This window comes from Petaurus breviceps, unplaced genomic scaffold, assembly GCF_028583685.1.
Source record: "Petaurus breviceps papuanus isolate PSGF00001 unplaced genomic scaffold, PetGlider_PUasm1.0 91041, whole genome shotgun sequence".
Classification (NCBI taxonomy): domain Eukaryota; kingdom Metazoa; phylum Chordata; class Mammalia; order Diprotodontia; family Petauridae; genus Petaurus; species Petaurus breviceps.
In genome coordinates, this window is record NW_027187400.1 from 41,816,528 (window position 1) to 41,830,111 (window position 13,584).

General features: G+C 50.3%; 1 protein-coding gene across 1 annotated transcript in view; it reads right to left on the minus strand.

The window, feature by feature from the left end:
• Positions 1–13,584, minus strand: part of RYR1 (ryanodine receptor 1) — a 91,334-nt gene that overhangs the window by 43,451 nt on the left and 34,299 nt on the right. The window contains exons 35-51 of the mRNA XM_069078519.1: positions 12,709–13,330; positions 11,818–12,087; positions 11,517–11,717; positions 10,608–10,719; positions 10,343–10,489; positions 9,717–9,990; positions 8,547–8,661; positions 8,149–8,281; positions 7,965–8,059; positions 7,454–7,589; positions 7,121–7,307; positions 5,862–5,973; positions 5,640–5,760; positions 5,355–5,524; positions 3,818–4,038; positions 2,695–2,785; positions 430–570 (exon numbers count right to left, since the gene is read on the minus strand). Of these exons, the coding sequence (XP_068934620.1) occupies positions 430–570; positions 2,695–2,785; positions 3,818–4,038; positions 5,355–5,524; positions 5,640–5,760; positions 5,862–5,973; positions 7,121–7,307; positions 7,454–7,589; positions 7,965–8,059; positions 8,149–8,281; positions 8,547–8,661; positions 9,717–9,990; positions 10,343–10,489; positions 10,608–10,719; positions 11,517–11,717; positions 11,818–12,087; positions 12,709–13,330 (3,148 nt within the window). The remainder of the gene's footprint in view (positions 1–429; positions 571–2,694; positions 2,786–3,817; positions 4,039–5,354; positions 5,525–5,639; positions 5,761–5,861; positions 5,974–7,120; positions 7,308–7,453; positions 7,590–7,964; positions 8,060–8,148; positions 8,282–8,546; positions 8,662–9,716; positions 9,991–10,342; positions 10,490–10,607; positions 10,720–11,516; positions 11,718–11,817; positions 12,088–12,708; positions 13,331–13,584) is intronic.

Genomic DNA, 13,584 nt, shown 5'->3' on the forward strand with positions numbered 1-13,584 from the left:
ATACTCCCTCTTTTGTGGCTCCTCCCAATCCAGGGAGGCTGAACCCTCAAATGCTCCCACTTCCTCATACCTGATGGACATCCTCTCTTCTTCTCTGCACCCCCACAGTTCAGGGGCCTCATCCCCCTCCATGCTCCTGACCTGCTGAACTCTAGGACTCTTGGGGGCTGCCTTTCTGGGTCCCCACTGCTCTCCACCTTGCCCTCAGAACTCTTGCCTCTTTCTGAATCCCGCCGTAACTCAGGGCTGTCACTCCCAGAGCACTGCCTTCCCCCTCACCATACCCCCACATCTTGGGGTCCTTGCCATTCCACAGTTTAGGGTTCCTCATGGCCTCCAAGCCCATTGGCCTCTCTGTGCCCTCAGATGCCCCCACAGCTCAGACCCCCACCTGTTCCCAGCCCACTGGCCTCCCCTCTTGGGCCCCACCTTGTGGGCCAACGACTCAAAGATGCCCCAGAAAAGCTTGCGAGTCAGATGCAGCTCCTCTTCAGAGGTGACCCCATAGTTGGCCCAGCCTGTGGGAAGGCAGTAATACTTCCAACAGCGCTCGTAGTGATTGGTCAGGAGCTAGAGAGGAAGGAAAAAAGGAGAGAAGGAGGGAGGGAGGAAGGAAGGAAGGAAGGAAAGAAGGAACAAAAAAAGAAAGGAATGAATGAAAGAAGGGAGGAAGGATTTATAAGAGCCTACTATGTGCCAGGCATTGTACCATGTGCTTTACAAATATTTTCTCATTTGATCCTCATAACCACCCTGGGAGTGAGGTACTATTATCCTCATTTTACAAATATGGAAACGGAGGCAGACAATGGTGGCATGACTTTAGTAAGGGTCTCCGGACAGACTTGAACTCAGCTCTTCCCGACTCCAGGTTCCGTGTTCCACGCACTGGGGCATTCCCTAGTGGCCTCCCTGGCACAACTTGGACACCAGAGGCTGGGCCAACATGAGGGGATGGGGTCTAGTGATAGATGCATGAAAATCTCCCTCTGCATCTCCCTGAGCCCCACCTCTCTGTACTCTCCCTGTCCAAATGATTATGGACATGTTTATCTGCACATGTGTCCTCTACCCCAGGAGAAGGTAAACTTTTCAAGGGCAGGAACTGTTTCTCATTTTGTCTTGGGTTGCCCCGGGCCTGGCATAGAATAGTTGATTAATAAATGCTTATAGATGGATTTAAGTCTGACAAGCAAATTAAGGAGAGTTAGAACTAGTTGAATGACTGGACCTCAAAATTAGGCATTAATGGAAGGGATCTCTGGTGGAGGGCCACAGGGATCATCTGTGTTTGTCCCTGTCTTTTTTTTTTAAATCAGTGACTTAGGTAAAGGAAGAGATGATACTTTTTATCAGATTGGCAGATGGTGTAATGGATGGAGGGAGAGCTAACATTGAAGACAGAGTCCACATCCAAAAGACCTTGACAGTTTAGAACATGGGGCCGAATCAAGTAAGGCAAAATTCACCTTTACAAGTACAAGTGGTCATGAAAATGAGAATTTTAGTTGAGGAAAGAGGAGTAGAGGACAAAGAGCTGGTCATGTCATTTATTGGGGAAAGTTCAGACTTCTTTACTTGGCATTCAAGGCCTGCCACAATATGGTGCCAATCTGACTTTGCAGACCCATGCAGAGGATCATAGGAGCATAGATTTGCAGGTGAAGCCCAATCCTGCCTTGATTTTACAGAAAAGGACACTGAGGTCCATAGAGGTTATATGACTTGCTAGGGACATAGAGAGTACTGGAGGCAGAATTTCAACCTGAGCCTTCCTGATGTTAAGTTAAGCACTCTATGCACTACACCACACTTCCCTTCTTGCATTCTGCCTCTGCCTCCTAACACACTGAAAATGCCCTACGATCTGCTCACCTCTGCTCATTTGCTTATAGTAAGTACCTTTTGCCTGGAGCACCCTCCCTCCCCCTGCTGAATTCCTCCCTGTTCTTTGAAAAGTAGAAATTAGTTATGCTTGACCATGCATATCTGTTACGAGGGTTCTGTTTTCTTTTTTTTCCAATAGGGATGGGGAGGTGAAAGGAGGCAAGAAGAAATATTTTAAAGTAAAACAATTTTAAGTAAAAATTTTAAAATTAAATTAAAAAATGAAAACAAAGTAAAAAATTAAAAAAAAATTTTTTTAAAACCAACTGAAATCCTTCTCTTTTCCCTGCCACCTTCTTTGAGAAGTTGGGACTACACTGATCTTTCCCATGTCTATCTGTGGTGGAGTTTATGCACCATGAGGACAGGGCTAACGTCTTATCCACATTTCACATTTCCCCCAGCACTCAGTATAGAGCTTAGCACCCAGAGGTGCACCATCCATATGTATGGGGTTGGAATTTAATAAATGGATATGTTCACTTGAGAATCTGGGCTGTTGATAAGTGGAGATATAAGATGGTACATAGAAGGCTGGCCTTGGAGCCAGGGAAATCTGGATGCAAATCTTACTTCTGGCACACTGGCTGGATACCTCTGGACAGCTTTTTAAGACCACAGGTTAGAGAGAGGGTGCCAATCTCCACTGATAGAGAGAATTTCCTCACCTGGGAGTTCCCCTAGAGTAGACCAATGAAATCATGGGTCCACTGGACCACTCCCTATCCCTATACCAATTTGGAATACGTGCTGATTAGAGACCATCTACAACTTCCCTTCCCTCTCCCACTCCCCAAGCCCAGGCACCTTGAGGGGCATCTTGGCAAACTCGTTGAGGATGGGCACATCAAATACCAGGCGACGCAGGAGATGCTGGAGCATGGATGGACGGATGTACCTGGGGCCAGGGACAAAGGTAGTTGGTATTAATGAGAGCATTAATGGTAGGAATGGTCACCATTGAGGAGAAGGAGGTTCTAAAGAGAGCAAGCTCTGGAGATGGGAAGACCAGGTTCAGGGTTGGGTGACTCCAGGGAAGTCATTGCTCAGGCATGACTGCCCATGTAGAGTCTATACCAAGTCATTTGCCTTCCCAAGGAGCGGGGAGGGAAGGAAGGGAGGGAAAGAATTTGAAACTCAAAATAACAATAGAAGAAGAATGTTAAAAATTGTTCTTACATGTAATTAAGAAAAAATAAATTTAATTTAAATGTAATATTTCATAAAAACAATAAAGAGAAGGATGGGGGGTTATTTGCCTTGGGAGAGGGACTCCATCATTCACTCACTATACCAATGAAATCATCACAGTGACCCTGGTGACAATGACAAAGTATGGCTTTCTCACTTGAGACTTGTATTAACGCTGGGAAGCAGGAGATTTTTCTTCATGGATAATAACAATTAGTAAGTATATAGTCATATAGAGGCTCTCTCACTTGAGTCCCACTAGCTCATGAGGTAGGAACTTTTTCAGGGACAATAGTAATATTGCTGATGGTGCTAACTAACATGAATGTAGCGCTTGCTATGTATTGGGCATTCTGTGATTTCATCAGTGTGAGGAACTCCTAGTGTGAAACCTCTCTCTGCTGATTGGGTCCTATAACTTACAGTCTCAGAAGAAGGCATTAAAAGTATTAACTCCATTTTACAGATGGAGAAATTGAGTCTCTGAGAGGTTATTTGTCCAAAGTCACACAGCAGAGGTGGTGGGGGTGGGGGTGGGAGGGCATTTAAAACTGAAATCTTCCTGGCTCCAGCTCAAGCCCTCTCGGACCACTCCCCATCGCTGTCCCTCTGGCTGGGACTGGGAGCCCAGGCCGTAGTCCCCTTGCTTCCTCCCCAGGCGCTCTGGCCTTGCCTCTTCTCCCTCCTCTCACACCCACATTCATGGCCCCTTCAGCAGAAGGCTCTCCCCTCCGCACACCTGCAGAGTGCCATAAGGCAGTCCTCAATGACATCCCGCTGGGCCTTGGTGAGGGAGCGACCTCGGGACAGGCGGTACACGGTATGGAGCATGGAGTCTACCATGATGGCACGGTGCTCAGTGCCCGCAAACAGTGGGGCGCACTTGGTGATGAGGGGGAGCACGGCTGTGCACAGGTAGCGGTTCAAGGCCAGGGCCATCTCCGTGGTGCTGAATGCCGCCTGAAGGACATTGAGGGAGCACAGGGTCACAGTTGACAACTGGGAGAGGTCACCTAGCCCAGCTCCCACATTTCACAGATGAGGAGACCGAGGCCCAGAAATATGTTGGGTTTGGGATTCAAATGCAGATACTGTGACCCCATGTCCAACCCTTTTCCCATTGACATTTAAGGGACTGAGCCATGTTTAATCTGGAGCCTTCCCCATCCCTCACTGGCCCAGGGTTGCTACTGACTGGGGAGGGGGAAGAGTAGAATGAGGGGATCTTTGGGGGCTAATGTACAGGGAAGTTCTGTTAGAGGCTGTTAAGATGAGAGTTCAAATGGAAATATTATCAGATATTACAATTATATTATTATTAATTTTGATAATATTAAAAATATTATCAAATATTACATGGGGAAAGGATACTCAATAGACCATGCAGGTGCTGAAATACAAAAGGCAGTTAATATGGTGGTGGGGGGTCATATAGGCAGAACTAAATGGAGCAAGACCTGGGACCATTACAGCAGTGTTGGCTGAAGAGGGTTAGCCAGGGGTATCATGTGGAAACGCTATTCAGATGAACTGATGCCAAGGAAAGTAAACAGAACCAGGAGAACAATTTATACAATAACCACAACAATATGAAATAAAATAACAGAACTCTGAGAGGACAGACAGGGAAACATGACTTCCACCTCTTGGCAGAGGTAGTGGTGCAGAATGAAGTGTGCATGGTCAGGTGTGATCAATGTATTGATTGGTTTTCCTTGGGTATTTATTTGTTAGAAGGGAGGGTTCTTTTGAAAGAGGGGCAAGTGACAGTAATATGGGGTGAAGGTATCAATAAAATAGTTTTTTAATGTTAAAATTTGACCCCAAAGAAATGGGAGAATGCACCTCCTTCCACTCATTGTAAAGGTGTATGGGACTATAGGTGGGGAGTACTTCATACACTGTTTCATCTGGTTGACGTATTGTTAAACTGTTTTTTTTTAAATCTTTATTATAATGAACTCTCTTTGGAAGGGGGAGGAAGGGGAGTTATAGTGAGAAATGAAAGTGATATAAAATGCCAAATATTTAAAAAATGCTATACAGAATGTGCTCAGTGGGAAGGCTCTATGGGGCTGCTGTGTGGTGGTGGTGGAGTTATGGTGAGGGTGTCACATAGGGGGTTATTATAAAAGAGAATGGTATATGTGGGTGTTCTATGGGAGGTTTTATCCTGGGCTTTTATTTGAGGGAGTATTATGGGGTGTTACAGGAGAGGCATTCCCTAAAAGGGTGTTTGGGGGATCTGGGGGTGGGGTATGGAGCACATCACTCACCGTGTCCAGGGAGGCAGCTGCCCGCATGTCAGGCAGGAAGCCCACATCAAGCACGTGGAGTAGGAAGTCCTGGCTATCGATGCCATAGACACGGTCCAGGAAGAGGACCATGGGGGCCTTGTGGTCGGGTACGAAGGAGGCAGACATCCGGGGCTGCACCAGGGTCCCCTCTGGCCAAAGGTGCCCAGTGGGGACATTGTTAGACTCCATCCACTTCAACTGTCTCCCAAGTCCCTGATCCCCAGAGGTCTTGCTTCCAATCAACCCCTCCCTTGAGCCCTGTACCTTTCCCCAGGGTGGGGATCTGAAGGGGCAGGCTGATAATGCCCACGAGGTCATCCAGGGGCACCAGGGAACGCAGGATGGCCCGGATCCTCAAAGCCTCTCCCTTCCCAGCCTGGATCAGCTGTGATAAAGAAGGGAACAGAGACGCCCAGTCCTTGACCCTCCCCTCCAGCCCCATTGGTATGATCCTTGCCCAGCTGGCCCCTGTGCCCTGACACTCACGTGAGTCTCTGGAGCACAGCGTCCCAGCAGGTCGATCAGGGCTGAGTAGAAGGACATGATGGCATTTCCCAGATGCACACGGTTCTCTTCAGGGGCATCCTCACCCCCATGGCTGAGGGAAGAGTCAATTAGTTAGTCACCAAACATTTATTAAGCACCTACTATGTGCCAAACACTGCACTAAGTGTTTTCCAAATATTATCTTATGAGGTCCTCACAACAACCCTGGGAGGTAGCTATTATTATTAATTAGTATCCTCCAGCTTCTGCTACTCTCTTTGTGGCCAACTTCAGGATTTAGAGGTCCCTAAGAACTGATTCCCTGACCTTTCCTGGCCCTACTTACCTCTCCCAAGAGTCTGACCCCACCTTCTTCCTAGCCTACCCATTTTACAGATGAAGAAACTGAGGTAGACAGAGGGTAGATGACTTGCCCAAGGTCACACAGCTAGGAAATTTCTGAGGCTGGATTTGAACTCAGGTCTTCCTGACTCTAGGCTTAGAGTTCTATCCACTGCCTGTATGAAGAAAAAAAATTCCTGCCCTCAAGGAGTTCACAGACTAATGGGGGAGACAAATGTACAAACAACTGAATCCATACAAGATGTATAGAGTATAAATGGCAGGTAACCCTAAGCAATGGGAGTGAACCTGGGGAAGGAGGGAAAGTAGAAGAGAAGGGAAGACTAAAGAGAAAATGAGGCTAAATCGGGGCAGGCAGAAGCCCGGAAGTTGTAGAAATGACACAGTGGATGGAGTGGTGCACCCGGAGACAGGAAGACCCGAGTTCAAATCCTGTTTAGGATGTTTATTGCTTGTGTGACCCTGGGCAAGTTAATCAACCTCTGTTTGCCTCAGTTTCCCCATCCTTCCTCCCAGTGTTGCTGTGAAAATATAATGAGATAATTTAGGCAAAGCTTTTTGCACGCCTTTTAGCAATACATAAATGCTAGCTAGTAAAAGATTTAATTGGCACTGTCCAAAGGCACTTTGAGAGGTTTGGACTTCCAAGGAGGACTGGATGACTAGACCAGGAATTCTTAACCTGGAGTCTGTGAACTTTAAAAAAAAATATTTTAATAACTGAACTTCAATAGAATTGGTCTCTTCTGTAATTCTGTGTGTTTTATTTTATGAATTTAAAAGCATGATTCTGAGAAGGTTTCTTCAGACTCCCAAGGGAACCCAGGACACAGAAAAGGTTCAAACCCGCTGAATGGGGGAGCTGCTCTTAATTTGGGGATTCTGTGGTTACTCACTGGTCCCGCCTCCGGTCCTTCCTGACGCCTGGGCCATCTCGAGCAGGGTCCTCTGAGATCCGGATGGCCTCTTCCATAGCAGCCAGAAGCCCTGAGCCTCCCTCTCCCCTCAGGGCAGGACCAAAGCACTCTGGACGCCGGATGAGCAGGCGCACCACAACATTGGCATTCTCTTCCACGCTCTCTCCTGTGAGTGCCGGGGAGGCAGGAAGGGTAGAAAGATCAGGCCTCAGAGGTCAGTCAGCCGTCCTCCTTACCTCGTGGCCCGACACAGACACAAGCCCTTCCCAACTTCCTCCTGGATTGCCGTTTCCTTACTTCCCACATGCTCACCATTGACAAAGACTGCAAATCTGAGGAAGTCAAGATAGCGCTCCCCACCACAGGGGTTCCAGCCAATATCAGGGTAGCCTTTGGCCAGCAACATCGGGCAGCTCTGGAGGCCACAGCCAGCTAGGTATGAGACCACCTGAAAGGGAAGGGGAGAAGCCTAGGGTCATCCAGGCTACCCCCTAGCCCCCATTTGTGTACATGCTTACACACATGTGCATAGACACGTCGGAACTCTCACAGGATCATCAGATTTAGTCCTAGAAGTTGCTGTGAGTCCCATCTCCTTGTTTTATTAGGTGGCCTCCCTACACACAGAGGCTGTGTTTCTCCCGAAGACTAGGCGCTGGCTGAGGACAAAGCTGTGTTATCCCTTCCCCCTAGGCTAGTGGCTTTCAGAGGATGGAGCCCAATCTCCCCTTTGGCTGGAGGACTAACTTTCCTTAACGAGTCATATTATCCCTCAATTCACAGCACGAGGGTTGAGGACATGGCTGATCCAAGGAATCCCCACCTTATCCAGGTCCTGTTCCTGAAGGGCCAGGGCCAACTCATTGTTGTCAATGACGGAGGCAGCTGCTACATCTAGCGGAGTGGAGCCCTGCATGCCTGGGAGAGACAGAAGGACAACTCAGTATTGGAGAGGGACATGGAAGGCCTGGGGATGAGGCAGGGCCTCAGGGCAGCAGGGAACTCACCAAGGCCAATCCCACTGTTCTCCAGCAGATAGCTGAGGTGGTCAAACATGGACCTTTGGTTTTGGCGACTGATACGACAGAAATAGCAGAGGAACCGACAGCAGCTGGTGACCATCTTGGGAAAGCGGATTTCCTAAAGGTAGGACAGTCAACCCACTGTGAGTTCTAAGAGTCTTCTTTCCCCCAACTTGTTTTGAGAAGCTTCTCCCCCAACATCCCCAGGCTCTGGCTTTCCCCCACTCTGCACCAGTCTCATGGACTGAGAGCCTTCTTTCCCCTGAAGCCCATCCTTTGAGAATCTTATTTTTCCTATAACCCTGAGCTATGAAAGCCTTTTTCCCTCTGTTGCATCAGACTTGGATAGACTTGTCTTTCCAATATTCTCAGCCTTGACTTACCTTAGACTCCCCCCCTCCTAACACATTGACCATAACTTCCATCACTGTTTCGTGCATCCCCAAAGCCCTCATCAGATTTGGGTGCTGGTAGAAAACTTTGTTGTTCATGATATTCCTGCGGAAGAAAGGGGAGATGGAGTTACTGGAGTCAGCAATTCCCTGACCATCGATGAGGTGGAGAGGAAGAAGCAGGGATGCTGGGGGGATGGTTTTCTGGTCAGTTATGGGTAGGCTGGGAAGAGGTGGGGTCAGACTCCCAGGAGAACTAAGTAGGGCCAGGAAAGGTCAGGGAATCTGTTCCTAGGGACCTCAAAGTCCTGAAATTGGACACCACCGAAGACAGTAGCAGAGGCTGGGAAATAATGATTAATAATAATAGCTAACATATATTCATGTGGCAATTTCTAAAGTACTTTGCAAATACTGTCTCATTTGACCATCACTATATTTATTTGGGGATGTTTTATATCACTATTGGGGTAGATGCTTTTATTATCTCCTTTTTATGTAGCAGGAAGCTTGGGCCCAAGGAAGTTTAGGAAGATCCACAACTAATAAATATCCCCTAACTGGGATTCCAGTCCAGGTCCTCCTGATTCCAGGGCTGACTCCAACTTTTTCTACTACACTACAGAAGGAAATAGTTAGGGAGAGAAGTCAGAGCTAGCAGGCTGGGATGGGAATACAGCGGTGATAGGGAGGGATGAAATCACACAAAATCAGAGAATCTGGGATTGGAAAGGATCTCAGGGGCCATCTAGGATCAGAAGACAATAGATTTAAGGCAAGAAAGGCCTGAAGAGATCATCTGGGAGGCAGCCGAATATTGTGGACAGAGAACCAGCCCCAGAGTCACGTAGACCTGGGTTCAAGCTTCACTGTTGAGATGTACTGGCTGTATGACCCTGGGCCAATCACATGACATTTCAGTGATCTAGATAACTTTCTGTTGCAGAGTGCAGATAGGGTTATGACAAGGGACAGATGAGATAATATTTACAAAGTGCCAACCTGCATTGGAGGAGGAATATCCTCACCTGGGAGTTCCCTAAGCCAAGGAATCCCAGCCTCAGCCCTTCTCCCTAGCCTCAGGAGAGAAAAGAGGCCAGAAAGCAGCAGGTCAGGGTGTGGGGGATGGGGGGAGGCATGGGTGAAGGAGGGGATGGTTACCCAATGCTCTGTATCATGAGATTCTCCTCCTGTGGTCCCATCTGCACGATGAGCAGGGAGCGGATCTGACAGAGGCATTCCAGGAGACTCATAGTGTCCTCCACAGAGGATGGGGATATGGTGTAGGCTCTGGGCAGGGCTCGGAGCAGCTCCCCAAGGCCGTCATACTGGCGGTGGAGGAGGCTGAACATGGCCCGGACGAGCTCTGGGTTCTGGATAAAGTCCTCTTGGGCCCAGCACACCATGGTGTGAGAGACCAGTTCCTGCAAGGACTCTAAAGGGGCAGAGAAGGGTTAGATTAGCCCCCGTCTACTTCCCTGCATAGGGGCCAAGCTGTGTTAACAGCAGGACTTGAACCCATGTCTCCTTGGCTCCAAGACTGGCTCTCTATCCACACCCCCAGGTCGCCATATTCTTGCTCCCTCTCCTCTCCTCTCACCGGCTACTTTATCACCGCCTTCTGTTTCTGCCTTTCCACTTCCCTGCCTTCCCTTTGCTAGCTCTTCTTTTGCTGTGTCTCTCGATGTTTTGGATGTACCATGTTTCCCCACGAGGGCTGGGCACTTCCCCAGGCTGCTCATGCCTCCCCTCTGTGGGCAGGGCAGGGCTGTGTTTTTCCTTCTCACCAGGCTTTTTCTCTTCTGGAGCAGGGGTCTCCTCTGGCTCCTCTTCCTTCTTTTTCACCAGCTTCACCTTTTCCAAAAAGCTCATGAGCCGACCTCCCAGTGTGGTCTCCTCTTCCACCTCTTCCTCCTCTCCCTCCAACTGAATGCCTAGTGAGAGGAGGAGAGTATGAGCTGGCCTGGCCTGGGGGGAGGGGACCTAGGAGGGAACCAGGCTCTTCCAGGGGAGGCCGCTGAGGGAGGTCTAGGGAAAGGTGTCCATCCTCACCACAGTGCAGAAGCAGGTCCTGGTGGAAATCTAACAACTCCTGCCGTACTTCGTCTGGAACTGGACAATCCTCCTCATCTTCCCCCCCCTTAAAATGCAGAAGCATGTTGATCTGGAAAGCAAACCAGAGTCTGAATGGTCAGAGGACAGAGTGGGACAGCAGAGCGAGGTCTGATGGGGCAGGGCTCAAAGAATGGGGCTTGAAGACCAAGGATGAAAAAGCAGGGAAGGGAAGGCAAAAGGCCAGAGTGGGCATGGAGGCTCAGTGGTCAGAGGGCAAGGGAGGGAGGAGCAGAGTCACAGTAAGGAGCTGAGGGTAGGTCAGAGAGTAGAGGTTGGGGTCAGAGGGCAGGGACTGAATGGAAGGGCAGAGGCCACAGAGTAGGAGCTCAGGGAGGTGAGAGAAAAGGAATCTAGAGGGTCAGAAGTCAGAGTGTGAAGGGGGGCTAGAAAGTCAGAGTAGGTTTGGAGGGTTGTGAGTGCAGGCAAGGAGTCAGGGAGAAGTGGAGGGAACATTAGGGGTCAGAGGATAGAAGGTTAGTGGTTAGGGAACAGGGGATGAGGGTCAGAGGTCATGTATCAGGGAAGGGAGAAATAGATTCAAGGAACAGGGGGTGGAAAATTGGGAGTGGGGGTAAGGGAAAGAGAAGGGAAGGAAATAAGGATTTATGTAACACATATTATGTGCCAGGCACTGGACTAAGGGTTCATAGAACAGAGAGTAAAGGGCCTGGGAGCCCAGGGATGAAGAATCAGGGGTTGGGGGGTAGGGTGGGAAGGAAGGAATGGGGCCAGAGAAGAGGGAGCTGGAGGGTCAGGAGTCAGGGAAGTGGGAAGGAAAGGATGGGGTCAGAGAACAGGGGGCTAAAGGATCAGGGGTCCTCCAGCTGGGGTCAGGTCATGAGGCACCTGCTCCTGGGGTGGAGAGCGGAATTCTCGGGTGCGCCGGGCAGTCTCTGCGGCAGACATGGTGAAGGCCCGCATGAGCAGGCCATAGCGGCTGCGCTGGTTGCCCTGGAGGCGGTCGACATAACGCTCTGAGAAGGCGATGAGTGCCTCCACCCGGTGCTGGAGCTCCTGGTCGCAGAAGTACTCCAGAAGATGGCACATCTGTAGCCCAGACAAAGGATGAGCCCACAGGGCAGCCAGACCCTGCGCCCCCTGGCAGCAGATGGCCAGAGTTGGGCCCCAGGACCGCCATGTGACCCACCTGTAACTTGACTGACTCTGGCAGCTTCATCTGAAGAAGTCCTTCCTCCACAGCTTCCTCTTCCTCTCCCTTCCCTTCTTCCTCCTCCTTCTCCTCCTCCTCCTCCTCCTTCACTTCCTCCTCTTTTTCTTCTTCCCCTTCTTCATCTTCTTCCTTCTCTTCTTCATCCTCCTCCTCTTCTTCCTCTTCTTCCTCCTCTTCCTTGAAAACCTCAGGCTCAATCATCCTCAGAATTTGCTTAACATCCTCATCCCCAAAGATGCCCATCACCTGTGGGACCAATTCCAGCCGGTCACCCAGTGTGGGCATTGAGGCTTCCACCACTGGAGGCCAGTTTCCCTCCCCTTCCTCACCCTGTGTTACTCATGTTCCTCTCCATGTCCCCTCTGCTTCCCCGGCCTGTCTTCTCCCTGTCCCACATAATCCACGGTACTTCTTTCCCATTCCCCTCTCCCACCCCTTTCCATCCTGATGGGGGCCCAGCTGCCTTCCCTCCTCTGGGAAAGTCTCTCAGGCCTTTTCCCTCACTGAGCTCGCCTCCCTGGGTCAGTCCCTCAAACTCTCCCCATGTAGTCACCCAGCCAGGGTTGGGTGGGTAGTAAGGCTGTATGTGATGGATGGGGTTGAGTGACCTGAGGATATTATGCCCAACTACTAGAAGGAGAGAGGTCAATAGAGTAAACGATCAGAGAAAGAGCTGTCAGGGGAAGGGAGTGACTGATGGATGGAGAAAGTAGCCAGTTGCAAGGGTGAATGGCTGACAGATGACATGAATGATGGATGGAGAAAGTGGGTGGTTCCTGCTCAGTCAGAGGCTGTGAAATGTGGAGGGAGACTGACAGGCAGAATCTGTGGCAGATGGACGGAGGGAGTGGATAACTCGGTGATTACCAGCAGGGTGGACACCAGCTTGAGGACTGGCACAAACTGGAACTCCACAGAGCCCCCCACAGGGTCCCGAGCGTGCTGGCCTCCGTCTCGCACAGCCTCCCCTAGCATTCTCAATGCCTTATCACGGAGCACCTCCAGAGGAATGGAGGGGCTGAAGCGGGCAGGAGCCTCAGCGGAACCTGCCCCCATCGGGGCTGCCACGAAGCAAGGGGGAGAAAAGTGGAGAGGCGGACGCAGAGAAGTGGAGGCCCCCACACCAGGCAGGCCATGGCGCCGTGGGCTCTCCTCCCCATTGTCTGCAGGGGGACCTGGAGGGAAGAGTGTGATGGTGCTGGTCTCAGGCGTCAGCGGCACAATATACTCATTGAGCATGGAGCGTCGGGATCGGCAGGCACTCTCCAGGTGAATACTGATGAGCAGGTCATAGTAGCCAGCTCTCAGTGGGCCAGGGAGATGGGCGTCCTCAATGGCGTGAAGCAGCTGGGCCTGGTCCACATGGCTACAGAGTGCATGGGCAACTCGATTGTTCCCCAAGGCACACACAGCCCGGTAGAGGTTCAATGTGTGGGAGTGGAAACGCTGCAAGGAGAGGCGCTCAGATAGCTCCAGGATGTCCATACAGCTGTGGCCGGAAGAGGAGGACAGAGACAGAGAGGGATGAGGAGAGAGGCAGAAGAGGACGGGAAAGAGACAGAGACATGGCAGGATTGAGAGAGAAGACTGGGATGGGCAGGTGTGATGGGAGGGGACAAGAAAGGAGAGAGAGAAAGAGAGAGAGAGAGAGAGAGAGAGAGAGAGAGAGAGAGAGAGAGAGAGAGAGAGAGAGAGAGAGAGAGACAGAGAGAGACAGAGAGAGAGAGAGAGAGAGGGAGAGAG